This window comes from Aythya ferina (assembly GCF_964211825.1).
Source record: "Aythya ferina genome assembly, chromosome: 2".
NCBI lineage: Eukaryota > Metazoa > Chordata > Aves > Anseriformes > Anatidae > Aythya > Aythya ferina.
The window spans coordinates 90733559-90747010 of record NC_140297.1 but is presented as its reverse complement, the minus strand read 5'-3'; the positions used below and the strand labels follow the sequence as shown (position 1 = coordinate 90747010).

Sequence of the window (13452 nt, the reverse complement as noted above, 5' to 3'; positions counted from 1 at the left end):
TCCTTATATCTGAGTTCACGATCAAAGAGTATTGTTGCAGTGTCTGTGCAACCCCACAGCAAGCAATATATCCTAATGGACTTTATAGTTAATAAAGAATGACACGAAATGCAAATCTTTTATTAATCTGGATTAAGCAGAGAAAACAAACTTGCTTTAAACCTCGTCTTATAAACAGAAGGTCTAATCCTGAGCCTGCTTATGCAGGGGTGTTAAACTAAATACATTAGAAATACCGTGTTTGTTCAGTGGTGGAGAACAAAGCAGGAGGCAGCACGACACGATGCCAGGGAGGGGGCTGCTCTTTGCAGTGAACACGGAGCATGAAGTATGGGCCATGGGATCACACACACAATTAATAAGCCAAAACCAACACAGGCAGGGAACATTAGGCTCATTTGTTTAATTATTCACTACAGGCGCAGTCTGTTGTTCATACGATCTCAGAATCTGGGCAGCAAGATTTTGCGCTGGATCAGCCCACATTCAGGTCTGCCTCTAGACCAAACAAGGGAGTTTCTGATCCAAGCAATGGCCACATCTAAGAACTTTGGATAAAGTAGTATTTAGCTTTTGTCTAGGAGTTATGAACTGTCTGCAAGGTATAATGGCTTAAATTGACACATACCAAAAGATCACTAAACTTTCAACAGCTGTATTATGTATCAAAAAGCAACTTCACATATAACCTCCACGAGAAAAACAATAGTAGGCTGCAAAATCAGATGCATTCAAACACTCAGGAATTCTGCAAGAATCCTGATTATTTTGAACAACATGTAAGTCCCTGAAATACCCGATTCCATCAACATTAAAACATTTCATACAGATGTGTCAGTGTTAACAGCAGTTTCAATGCAGGATTTATCACACCTCATATGAACTTCAGAAAAAGATCAAGATGCTCTTTTTGATCAGAATTCGGGTATCTGGAGAGAGTCTGGAGAGAGTTCTGTTTTGTGAAATTCTTCCAAGGACTTGTCTTCCACCCAGTGTGAACAAAAATAGATGCCCAGACTTCAAAACCTGTCAGGAAATTGAGCAGTGCTCCATAAACTATTCCTACATGACAAAATTATTTTGCACAAGGGGAAACTAAAGTATAGCTCATCTTTTGCCTGTGAAACACTGACTGATAATTAATCAGCACTGAATTTTGCCATCTATTTTCTAATGGAAAGGTGAAATTAGCTAGTATTACTCCAGTACTACATGTGGGATCTAAACTGAACTGACACTTGTATGAGGAAGAGAACTGATCGGGAAAATAAGGCATCATCTTTTCTACAACAGTGAAGAGACTACGATTACCTAGATGAAGCTGTTTCTAACCCAAAAGTAGAAATAGATTAAGGAAATTAAAAGGAAAGACTTCATAGTATGTTCCTATGAACACATTTAGGCACTTAGCACGTGTCTGGATGTTCACTAGTCCTGACCTCTCAGCTGGTCCATGGATTTCAGTATTTAAGTAGCTGAGTAGGAGCTTGCAGGCTGAGCACTTTTGTACATCAGACCACCTGCTGAAGTGCCTAAATATAGTCCTGGGAGCTTAACCACAGGCTTTGACAACCTTGGCTGCTACAAACTGCTATTGCACCTCCAGCAGTTAATTGAAAAGCAGTTCGAGGATCCTCTGGGCCTGGAAACTAGCAGCAAGGCAGCCCCAACTCTCTCTGTGCAGACAAAGACAAAGCTGAATGCATCAATAAAATCATAAAGTGAGCTTTGGCAAGTGGCTGACACATGAGGAACGACTGTGTTATAACAGAGCTAAAGCTGAAGCCTGCCCTGAACAGCTAACTCAGACTAAGCTGTACCTGCTTCTTTCAGTGGGTGAATCACACTTAGGTTATCAAAGGATAACACTGTAACTATTGTACATAGCTGAAACGTAGGAACTCAAAGGTTCTCCAATACTGGATATAAAAAAAAACAAAAATAAAAAATAAAAATAAAAACAAACAAACAAACAACAACAAAAAAAAAAAACTTTCTATCAATGGGTCTACAGAGACATTACATTTGTATGTATGTATAACCAGCACTGCTACTGTTTACATGAACACAGCCCTCAGATTAGCCATTTCTACAAGATCATCAGGTGGTATCATGGCAAGATGATTAGCTTGCCTCATTTTTAGAGGTGAAATAAAGATTTGGGTTCTCAGCACACTTTATGCACTTTTTGTTATGCACACAAACAGAAATACTACTGAAGTACAATCACTTCCAGGTCAAAAAACTAGTACTAGTTATCTGCTGTGAAGGCTACAGGACCTACGAAGGAGCACCCAACTGAACACCAGCCAAGAACACACACACAAAAAAAAGCAAAAGCAATTGCTATTTAATAAATGCACTGCTCAGCCAGGCAATATCCCTGGGGGAACTTGCCCACAGACTGGACATTCTGGACAACACTTTGCTTCAGTACCCACTGACAGCACATGTATTGAGGGCAATTTCCAGTGAGCCTTTGAACCTTGTTTATGGCTAGTCAGTCCCAACAGCAGCCACCCGACAGTCCGTGATGCCCCCCGTGTCTGATGCTGCGGCCACCTCATGTCATGCAGCTGGGGAAGCAGCCTCCAACCGTGCCATGCATTCACCTACAGCTGTGTGCCCCCCATGCACATCCCCACTGCGTTATTTCCCCAGATCAGTTGTAGACCAGTTGTACAAAAGTTTTCATTTTTATGCCCTGGATCATCATAACTGGAAAAATTTACTCCTCTGAGACACAGTGAGCTTACAGACAGATGCAGGGCTCTTGTACAAATAACTTCTTTTGCTGCTGACTTTCCAATGCTAATGTTTTTCAATGTACCTTACACTTAAATAGAAAAGATGCGGATCATGCAGAGTCAGCCTGTGGCACTGTTTCTGTTGCCTGATGGGTCTGAATATGCCTAGAATAGAGGGGTTGGTTCTATTTTACCTCCAGTTAATTGATCACCAATTAACTTAGGTTAACTGAATTCAACACTAAGTGCTGGTCTAGACATGCCACAAATGTTTGCTCCAGGACATTCTGAAGAAAAACCACAAGTATTTGAGTCCTGGAAGAAAAATTTGTGGAATATCCCAGCTAGCATTTGCAATTGTGCTATTAGGTCAAGTCAGTATTGCAAGTAATTATTGTGGAGTAGAGTACTGGAAGTGTTAGCACTGACATGACCTAATAAATTTGGTGTTGCAGATTGCCACTGCCAGAGAATTAATCCTTCCATGTCACCTGGCATTAGTCAGTAAATATACCTTGACAGCAGTGAATTCTCACATAAGGTTATAATAAATAAGAACACGTTTTGGATAAAATAAACTTTGCTACACAAGTGCTAGCAACTTTCTTGTTTGTAATTTCTACATGTTACTTAAAATACTAACAATGTATTTACATTACGTCGCTGCTTAGGTATGTTAATTAACTGAAGCTTAACAGTCATAAACCGCCAGGAATGTAATGAAGAAAACTAGTATTTGCTTTACTACCTTTTTCCATACTTTAAAATATTGATGTAAGCTCAATTTTTACATTCTTCTGCTTTTTCTGTCTTTTAAGTCTCCCCCTTTGTCTTCTTAAACCTTTGTTCTTCATGGGTGGGAGCAAGCAGCTCCACATCCCAACCTGTTCCAATTAAAGTAATGTGAAAAGCAACATCGTAATATTTTCCTTGACTGACATCTTCCAGAAATAATTGTTATGATCAAATGATAAGCCAATTCCTGCCCCATGCATAATACATTTATGTCCTGAGCCACAGCCTCACTTGGCTCTGCTGCCAGCCAAGTGGGATATCTCATGCTATTTGCATTTTGCACCCAACTTTTTATACTCTGGCACTCCCTAGGCAAAGCTCTCGGTTTAGCCCAGCGCCAGTCCGTGACACACTATGCCTCGTGTTTTGTGAGAAAGCAGTGGCAGATGTCTGGTATTTGGCAGTGCCACAGACCTGTAAATCACAGAGTCACATGAAGGAGGAGGAATTAGCATTATATTGCTGTCTGGGGAATGGGCTTTTCAGAGTCCCCTTTGAACACAGGGCACAGAACCACAACAGCAACCACAGCCAAGGGTCACAGCACCTCCCACAACCAGGCCTCACAACCAGGCCGGCCTGTGACAGACCAGTTCACGTGTTGAGTGCCCAGCTACGGTACCAGGTTCCCGAACTCATCTGTCTCACTCCTATGAACAGGAGAAACACTCAGAAAAATCCTTGTACTCACTACTCCAGTTTTAAGTCAGAAGTGTAGGAAAGGGAACACAGCATAGGCAAAAATTGCAGGGTCAAAAGTGAGGGCAAAGCCACTCCACAATTAAGAGAGAGCTGGAAATTGAGGACGGCCACAAGCCAGACAAATGTCTCACCAACAAGACAGCCCCATAGCACCTCAGCAGGTTAGGGTGAAGGACAGGATACACACAGGCTTCATCAGCACCTCACTGAGCACCAAAAAGTGGAATAACAGCAGGGCAATCAAGCAGCAGTTTGTGGGAAGCAGATAACAGTACTAAGAAAAGGTATACCCACAGCTCAGAGAAAAGGAAAGAGCCCCATAGACTGAACTTAGTGCTCCTGGGCCCTTTGGTAGAGCTGGGGACATGCAGGTGAGCATGGTCAGGGCCATCAAGGCCTATAAGTGCAAACAGAGCCCTGACCATAGGCTCCCATCCCATCTATCTGAGTGTGTCTCCTGCCTTATAGAGCTGTGGGGCTGGAGGAAGACTTCTTGTCAGAAGCTTTGAATAAAGTGTGGGTGAGGTCCCCTTGGGTTCAAGGGTGCTGTTCAGGTCAGTAGCTCTAACAACTTCTGAGATAATGGAGCTTCTCCTGAACTCGTGGTGACAAAAACATCTCAATGCTCTGGCTGCCTCTGCCCGAGATGTGGGTGTATGTGGGCTGGGCTGGTGATCCGAGTGATGAGGCTTCATCATAGAAAACATGAAAAAGTGGATCAATCTGTAGAGACTGTAGTGCCCAAGGCAGTTGGATACTGGGTTGACTTAGTCAGCAGTAGGAAAAGAAATTTAACTCATTGAAATTTAACTCTTTTAGAAAGTGAAAAAGGACTTTGTACCTTTGGGGGTCACTTGCAACTTTCATTCATGTGCAGCGTGTGAGTTTATCTGGTTACTGGGCTTCTTGGAGGCATCATGCTTGCATAAATATATTTACTCCTCCTTATTTTCTGTGTAGCTTCTTTAGCCTGTTCTGTCAGAATGCAGCCTCTCATTCTTTTCTCTGGATCTTAGTTTCCTTGGTTTTGATTTCACTTATACAGCAGTAAACTAGAGCCTCAGATGGGCCCACCTCATTATGAATCAGCTGATAGGGGGATAATAACAACAACAAAAAACAAAGTTATGAAATATCTTCTCTCCAGACCATGTTGTTAAGCTTTTTGCACCTATTTTCACAGTAATGCCTAGAGATTAGAAGAGAATGGGGTCCCACTGCTGTAAGGCTTTATCCAAATATGTGTTAGAGACTGCATCCACAGAAGTGATTATAATGCAATAGCTAAAGTGGACACAAAATAGAAAATAAACTATTTAGGAAGTAGGCATTCTTCTTAGAGCCCAGAAAACATGGCAATTCATCATTCAAAGAAGGTACCAGGAGCCTGTTATGTTATCTCTATTCAGTTTCTACTGAATTCTACTGAAACCTCCTAGCATTTATCTCTATGAGTAGCTACTGTGCAATGCAGTGCTCTAGCTACACACAAAACCTACCAAGTAGCTTCCTTATTTAAATTACTAGTCCATCTGCCCTCCAGATAAATGGATTTATTTATTTATTTATCTTAATCTGGATATTTATTTGAAGATTTAGGTGCTCCAAAAGTTTCTCCATAATTTTTTGTTTGTTTGTTTGTTTTTTTAGATAAGCACCATTATTTCCTAGTGCATGTTTTAATGATTTAAATAATTTATTCAGCTCCTGCACTGGGAGGAAAGGAAACCAGCTAGACTTTACTGTGCTGAAGGTGAATTATTTCTTTGCTGGGCCTACACTGCCACCTACAGTACCAAGTTTGCAGCTGGAAATTATGTGTAATAAAAATATAGCCATAACTATGAAGAAATCTTAATTTTATTTGTTCAAGGGCGTAACGGACAAATACGCAGAACTGAAATTTTAGAGCCTTTAAAAATCAAGGTGCTTCTTATTTTCATTTGAAATACTTCTAAGAAATTAATGAATAATCAAAAGGAGTAAACAAATTGATAAAGACAGTACATAATTTAGTAAAATGATCTCATATTTTATGAAGCTTTAAGTGGACTACATGTATATATGGACATGTATGTGAAAAGGCATCATGAATAGCAAATATTTATTGCAATTATGTTTAAGTTTTGCTCCCAAAACTCCTTAAGACTTAGGGAAATGCACACTTTATTTGTATTAGTTAAAAAAAAAGTCAATATGTAAACATACCTTGATCATGAAATGAATCATCACTGAAATGAATCATAGAATAGCTTGGGCTGGAAGGAACCCTAAAGACCATCTAATTCCACCCCCTCACCATGGGCAGGGACACCTCCCACCAGATCAGGTTGCCCAAAGCCCCATCCAGCCTGGCCTTGAGCACTTGCAGGGATGGGGCATCCACAGCTTCTCTGGGCAGCCTGTGCCAGTGGCTCACTGCCCTCATAGTAATAAATTTCTTCCTTATATCTAATCTAAAACTACTCTTTGAGTTTAAAATTGTTACTCCTTGTCCTCAATGGATGAAGACTCCTTTCCTCCTACACAGATAAATGGGCTTACTGCCCATACAACCTTTCTCTTGTCTTCTGCGTAGGGCCCTGTGTCACCAGGGTATGGCTTTCAAGCCAGCCTGGAGTGGCTGGGAGTAATCCCCACCTATCCCCAAAAAGCAAAGCAACCATGTAATGTGTCAGCCCTGGAAATCCCTGGTCTCCCTGCCGCTGCCTGGAGATTGTGCCCATGAGGTTGGGCGAGGTGCGTTGGTGCTGCTGTGCTCCCGGGTGAGGTGGGCAATAAGCAGAACATTAGCCGTGATGAGTTGTGCGGAGTGAGTTAAGTGCCATAAAGTGGCCTTGGGAATTGCTCTAAGCAATTTCATTTTATTTACTACCAACCTGAGTTGGAGATAATATACCTCAGGCCTTTAAACAACATTGTCAAGGTTCAAGGACAGAAAAAGTGGCCTGTATTTTAGGACTGAATTCAAATATTATTTCTTTCAAGCGTAACTCCTTTTCTGTAGTCATAGGAAAAAATACCTGAAAGCACAGTATGATACAAAAGTACCCAGAAGTGCTCCATTTCATTCTGAAATAGAGACAAATTGCAGCTTCTACATTCAAGGATGTCTGCTTATGATCCGTGTAAAATATCTGTTGTAATACATTAGGCTGAGTGATATTTTGTGCAAGTTCCTACTTTTTCTGAATTACCCTTTGCAGGATTTTTAAAGAAAAGAACACTTCAGACAAGAAAATGAATAAAAAACCTTGAATCCCTACTGGATTTTTTTGGGAAAAAAAAAAAAAAAAACTCAGAAAACCTGTCATTAACATGCTAGAGCATCATCTTGGGAACTGGGTATTGTGAATAAGCCAAGAGGATACAGGGGACACGGCTGTTCTTTTGGTTAGGGTGAAAATGGAAGAAAGGTGTAATACTACAACAGAAAATAAAAACCGAAATACAGATAACTTCTAAAATGTGTTTTCTTTTTTTTTTTTTTTTTTTTTACCCTAAAATATCCTCTACTTTCTTATTAGACACAACCAATTTACTCACAATAAGCTAGTCACGCATGATTATCATGAATAGAAACTCATTTTATGAGTTCAGTTAGTTAAAGGACAGAATCAACATCCTTAGGTTATAGCTGAAGGATCTGGAAGGATGTTGTCATCTTTTTCAAAGAAAATACAAAAAAATGCAAAGAATTTTTTGTCATTTCTGAAGAAAGCTTTGAAATCATAAGACTGGATTTTCAGCTAATGCAAAGTAGTGTAGCAAGCTGAGTTTTCAATGTCTTGTCAGTAGCTCTCATTTCTAAATACTACCTATTATGCAGTAAGGGTGGATTTGCAGTGGGAGAATGCAATGCTTACTATTTTTCCTTTCTTGTACTTTCAGTTCTAGCATAGTCCTTTTTGTGTGTCTGTATATGTATGTGTATGCATATGCATACATATATTCATATGTGCATACACACATACACACTGCATTATACTGGGTAATATTAAGGAACCTGAAAGAGAAGTCTGAAAGTCAGATTAAATATTCAATTCTAAATAGCTCACAGTAGTCTTACAACTCCCACTGCTGGTGAGGGAGAGGTGGGCTGAGAACTGAACAGGAGCTAGCAGAGTCTGTCACCGAAAATAACAACACCAAAAGGCTCAGAGAGGAGGCTGTGAGATGAAGCCCTTTTTGGATGCATGTCCAGAGGCCGAGCAGCCTTGCCTGAGGTTTGCGTGCAGGAGAATCAACAGATGCTGCTGGTACCTCCAGTGGCTCCTGCCTAAACTGGGTCTGGTCCCTACCACCCACCTCAGCCAGGGCAAGGGACAGGTAAGCCGGGAGGAGCTGCTGCCCCTGTGTCCCTTTGCTGTGACGGTGACTGCTGTGACACCCCGGACAAGCCTGTATGTTGTGAAGTCTCATAGGAATCGGCCTCTGGACTGGCTACGGCCGGCAGGCTTTGAGGTATCCCAGTCTGAACTGGGCTTCATGAAATGCTGCCTTAAGATTTTGAGGGATATTTACGAAGGGGCTCCCATGATGTAACATTTCCCAAAGCATCCCTTTCACTCCTATGGGAAGTTTGTTGGCCAGGTCTTGGGGAGGGGAGGGAAACAAAAAGAGCATCCCTCTGATAACAGCTCATTTGGGGCTATGTCCTAAAATAAGAACATTTAATACTGGAATCTCCACAAGATGGCACTTATAAATATTAAAATAGCGTTACTTTCCCGGTATGCTTGTAGGAGGTGGTGCTGACAATATGATTCATCAGATGCAATTTATTTTAGCTTGGTTTTGCGTAGGACTACCTGAGTTGTAAGATAAAACTCTTTAGTCTGAGATTAAGTCAACAGTGGGCAGCAAATATCAATTCTCTGGGTTTTCTGTTGCACAGGATATGTGCATATATTATTGCCACCTCCCCTGTCATCCTGGTGGGATGGGAAGAATATTATGAAATGAGGTCCTAGAGGTCAATGCTCCATAAAAACTAGTCCCTGCCTAGCAAATGATGTGAGGCTGTGCTTCATATTAACTAGCTTGTTAGAAGTTAATGGCTTTACTCAGATAATCTAAGCATATATACTTACTTGGCTTGTTGGACTGTCACACTGAACAGAGTGAGCAGCACACAGCTGTGACAGCGGGGGATTTTGATCTTGTGTAGGGAAAAGCTAGAAAAATAAATTGAAGGAATCATTAAGAAAAGTAGATTGTGAGGTTGGAGGGTGAGGAGGGGGAAGGCTGTGGGAGGAAATTATAACAAATCTCAAACAGTTGAGATAAAAAAGGGAAGGCGAAACCACTGCAGAGAGGTTAAGAGGAAAATGCAATGGAAAATATGTCTCCTTGGTATTCGTGTTATTGCCAGCTACAAGGAAGAGATCATATCCAAACTTGTGCTTGTTCCAAATGGTGTTCAACAACTGGCATGGGCCCTCGTGCTGAGGATAAGATGGTCTGGGGTCCAGTCAGCTTCCTGATGTTTACTCAGCCCTGTATCCCTCCATCCCACAGGCTCCACAAGTTCATTTGCTGGGGCTGCACATTTGTTCACTACCCCGTGTAGCTCAGCCGTGTCAAAGGGCAAGAATTATCAAGAGAAAAAATAAACAGAAGTGACTATAATAAGGAAAAACACTCTCCCCAAGGGGCTTGTATTTGTAGAGACTTTACAATTCAGTCAAAAGCTTTTTTCCATATGATTAAGGTTGCTTTAAAACACTAAGTCTCAGCTTGAGATCTGCTACAGAAGTTATCTTCAAAATTGTCGTATCTTCCCTCATTTAACAAATCACGCAGGGAAAGCAAAGACGTGGAGCCAGATGATTTCTCTTCCCCTTCACACCCTACCCCAACCTGCTTTTTTAATGGCTATATACAGCACAGGGCTGCTCTGTGTATGCCTCAGGTTGACCTCATGACTTCTTCTGCAGGGTTCAGTCAGCCACTAAAGGGCTCAAAAAACCTGACGGAAACATTCCCCAGCTCCTGCATCACTGTATCACTGCCTCCAGTTGTTCAGAAAACAACTTCCTATCGTGTTTTGCTATTGGGTCTTTGTCAAAATACTTCATTTTTTATTTTTTATTGCCCCCTTCCCCCACATGATTTGTTTGCCCATTTGTTATTTTGTTAACTAGGAGGATTTAACAGCTTCTGGTGAGTATATAGGACTGGCTTTACTTGAAGTAATTATATTTCAAATGGATTTTCATGCCTGACTGATCTTGTCTTGCCAAGAAGTTCCTTTGGCACTAAATTTTATTACTTAAAACACATTAGAAGAAGAGCTTGCAAGGCATGATCATACCCTTCAAAACTGCTATTGTAATAACTGCTTCTAGCAAATTCTCTGTGGAGTGAAACTGTTAGTACATCTCTGAAAGAATTACGGCGTGCACAACAAACGGGCTGTCCTTTCCAGTGGCAGGGGAAGGATAGCACTCAAGACCCTTCAGGGGCTATGGGAAGTGCCTGCAGCTCCTGTTTGAAGTATCAGGGTGTGTGCGTGCGCCTGAGCAAAGAGGGCCTGAAGGCAGGAGGGACCTTCCCCACCTTCTCTGAGGCAAAGCTGGGGTCAGATCCAGCCAGAGGAGGAATCATCACACTGGCGGTAAACAAGAATGGTTGAAGAAAAAAACAACTTTTAAAATCTTATTTCTCCTGCCACCTATCACACTTCTAGCACCTAGCCATCCCCATCCAGACTAAACGCAAGCACCTGGGGTGCTGCGACCACAGCAGTTTGCAGAAGGACACCAGGCACCCCCAGGGCAGTGCTGAGGAGGGGATTACGGCCCTGCCTAACACTGCAGCTTCCCCAAGTGACACTCGGAAGTTGTGATGAACCACTGAACCACTTAAAAAGTAAATCTGTGTGTTTGCTGCCTTTGCACTCCTTACTTTGGCTGTTGCTGTGCTATTTCTGGTGCTAAACGTAGCATCTTGATCTCCAGAGAACCTCAAAGTGTATGTAATTTTAAAAATGAAATCAACAAACAAGTTTTCCTCTTTTCCCTTCAAAGATATGTGTATTCTCTCAGCTCAGCTTCTTTGATATGTAAGACTGAAAATATTCATCCTTAGATTTTTCTACATATAAAATGCTGCAGAAATAAATGATGCTGCAAGGTTTCTAATACCAGAGAAAGCAAATTTTGCCTTTGAAAAGGGAAATTCTAGTTTAGTAATGGGATTTGCTACTTGGTGGTTCTAGGCAGCAAACATTAAACTGGTTTTTAATATGAAAATATTTGCATTTGTATTTAAACTCATCTCATGAATTTTTACCTCTGTAAGCAGCGTTCCTTGTACAATAACCCAGACACCAAGAGTAACTGACAAAAACCAGAAACAGTTCCAGAAGTTACCTTTAGGACCTGATCCTTCACTGCTTTTCACCTACTCAGTGCTTATGCATCAATATTAATATATTCACTCTACATTTATACATGAGTAGTTCCAAATTAAAGTTAATACACGAATGTTTGAATAGCAAAAATACGCCTCTAGCAATGGTGACTCATTTACTTCTAGCCATAGTAGAAGCCTTTAGTGATGTATTTTTTTCCCGTTATATCTGAGTAAGATGTACAAAGGTCCTAACCGTGATGTTTTCATCATAATAAAAGTATGTGAGCACATGAGCCTGCACTTGATTTTGGTACCATGACTAGTCTTCACTTGAACATTTTTTCCAGGTTGTAGAAAGACAAAGAGTCACCAACGTGCAAAGGTATTAATATATATTCAGAGCATGATCTACTGTACTTGAAAGCATTGTGGCAGGTGGTGCCGGCAGGCTCCCTCTGAAATAGCCCAGCAATGCCAAAAAAATAAATATTTTGAGGGATATCTGACAACCTGAAGATTGTGCCTTCAGGTGAAAATCTGAGAAATGACTCTATCTCATATCACCTACCTGCTAGGTGATTTTGAAAGGTGATTCTTCAGGCCTTTTCAGAAGGCTACACTAGAGGCTCAACTCAAGGTTTGGCTCAGGAGGTAAGTGCTGGCTACATGAGCCTTCTTGCCATGCCTCTTAATAAAGTCAGTCTATGGGAGTAGATATAATTCACGGTTTTACTGAGGCTATACATGGACCTATGCAGCGCCATTAGGTATTTTCTGAAAACATCTTGGTATTTATGATCTGAGAGTAGAACATGTGTGAATATGTACAAGGAAATGAGCTGTAAAAGGAAGATGTACACTGTAAAAACTAGGAATTAGAAATAATAAAGGTAACTAAATAAAAAAAAAAAAAAAAAAAGGAGAGTCTAAGTTGCAAAATGTAGACTGGGAGATGAGCTTCATCTCAGTTAAATCTGTTTTGTCTACTGTAGCTGTAAAGACCAGTAATAAAATTCTGAAACTGTGGAATGCATCTTCAGCAGAATATGAGAGCTGGAGTTAATTCACTTTTGGACTGAGGGAGAAGGGAAGGTTTTGTTTTTGAACACATTTGATGGGCTGCAAAATGAGGCTTAAAAGTGGGCAAAGTGTAGCAGTGACAATAGATGGCAGTGTAGCCTCAGAAAAATCTATTTCTTATTTTTTTTTAGCTTGTGTCTGGGATTTCCTCTTTTAAGGGGATGGGAGGAAATAATAACCCTCTTTCACTTTGTGAAGAGCATCAGGAGTCAAAAGTCAAGACTATTACTAGCTTTCATCTGAGGTTAATTTTCTTTCCAGATTTTTTTTTTCTTAAATCATCTTGAGGATTTGTGTGAAGATTTCATACTTGGAATTGACCTTGAATCATATAGTTACAAATGCAGACCAAATGATGGTTCTTTTTTTTTTTTTTTTTTTTTTTTTTTTTTAATACATGGTCTGTATACTAGGATTTAAAAGCCTAAGGGGCCCAATCAGCTTGAAAGCAATTCAATTAAAGAATGTGTTAAAGTGGTTTAGGATGCTCTGCCTGCCTGCTAGATCTTCTGATGATTCCACAAGATTTATATTTCCTGGCTATTCAAACACTAATATTCTCTTCCTTGTTGCAGTGTGAGACCCTTATAAACAACAGCAGGGGATTTGACAGGGAAGATCAACAAAGCTATTCATGAAGTTAATAAATCTGAAAAACAGCCTTCCTTCCAGGCTCTTGCAGGTAAAGCTTTTCCTGCAGCAGAGCAAGTTCTGAGGCTGAAGAAAAACGATGATTGGTGGCTCTGGATGGGATTCAAGGCATTTTCCT

General features: G+C 40.8%; 1 protein-coding gene across 4 annotated transcripts in view; it reads right to left on the bottom strand.

Annotated features, from left to right (window-relative positions):
- The window catches only part of LOC311430910 (uncharacterized protein), a 36525-nt gene that overhangs the window by 7354 nt on the left and 15719 nt on the right, over window positions 1-13452 (bottom strand). For 2 of the 4 annotated variants that reach the window (XM_084507860.1, XM_084507861.1), the window contains exon 7: window positions 9338-9421. In XM_084507860.1, the coding sequence (XP_084363986.1) occupies window positions 9338-9421 (84 nt within the window). Of the gene's footprint in view, window positions 1-912; window positions 1027-5085; window positions 5334-9337; window positions 9422-13452 lie in introns of those variants that run through there. The other 2 variants (XM_084507863.1, XM_084507862.1) reach the window with 2 other exon arrangements.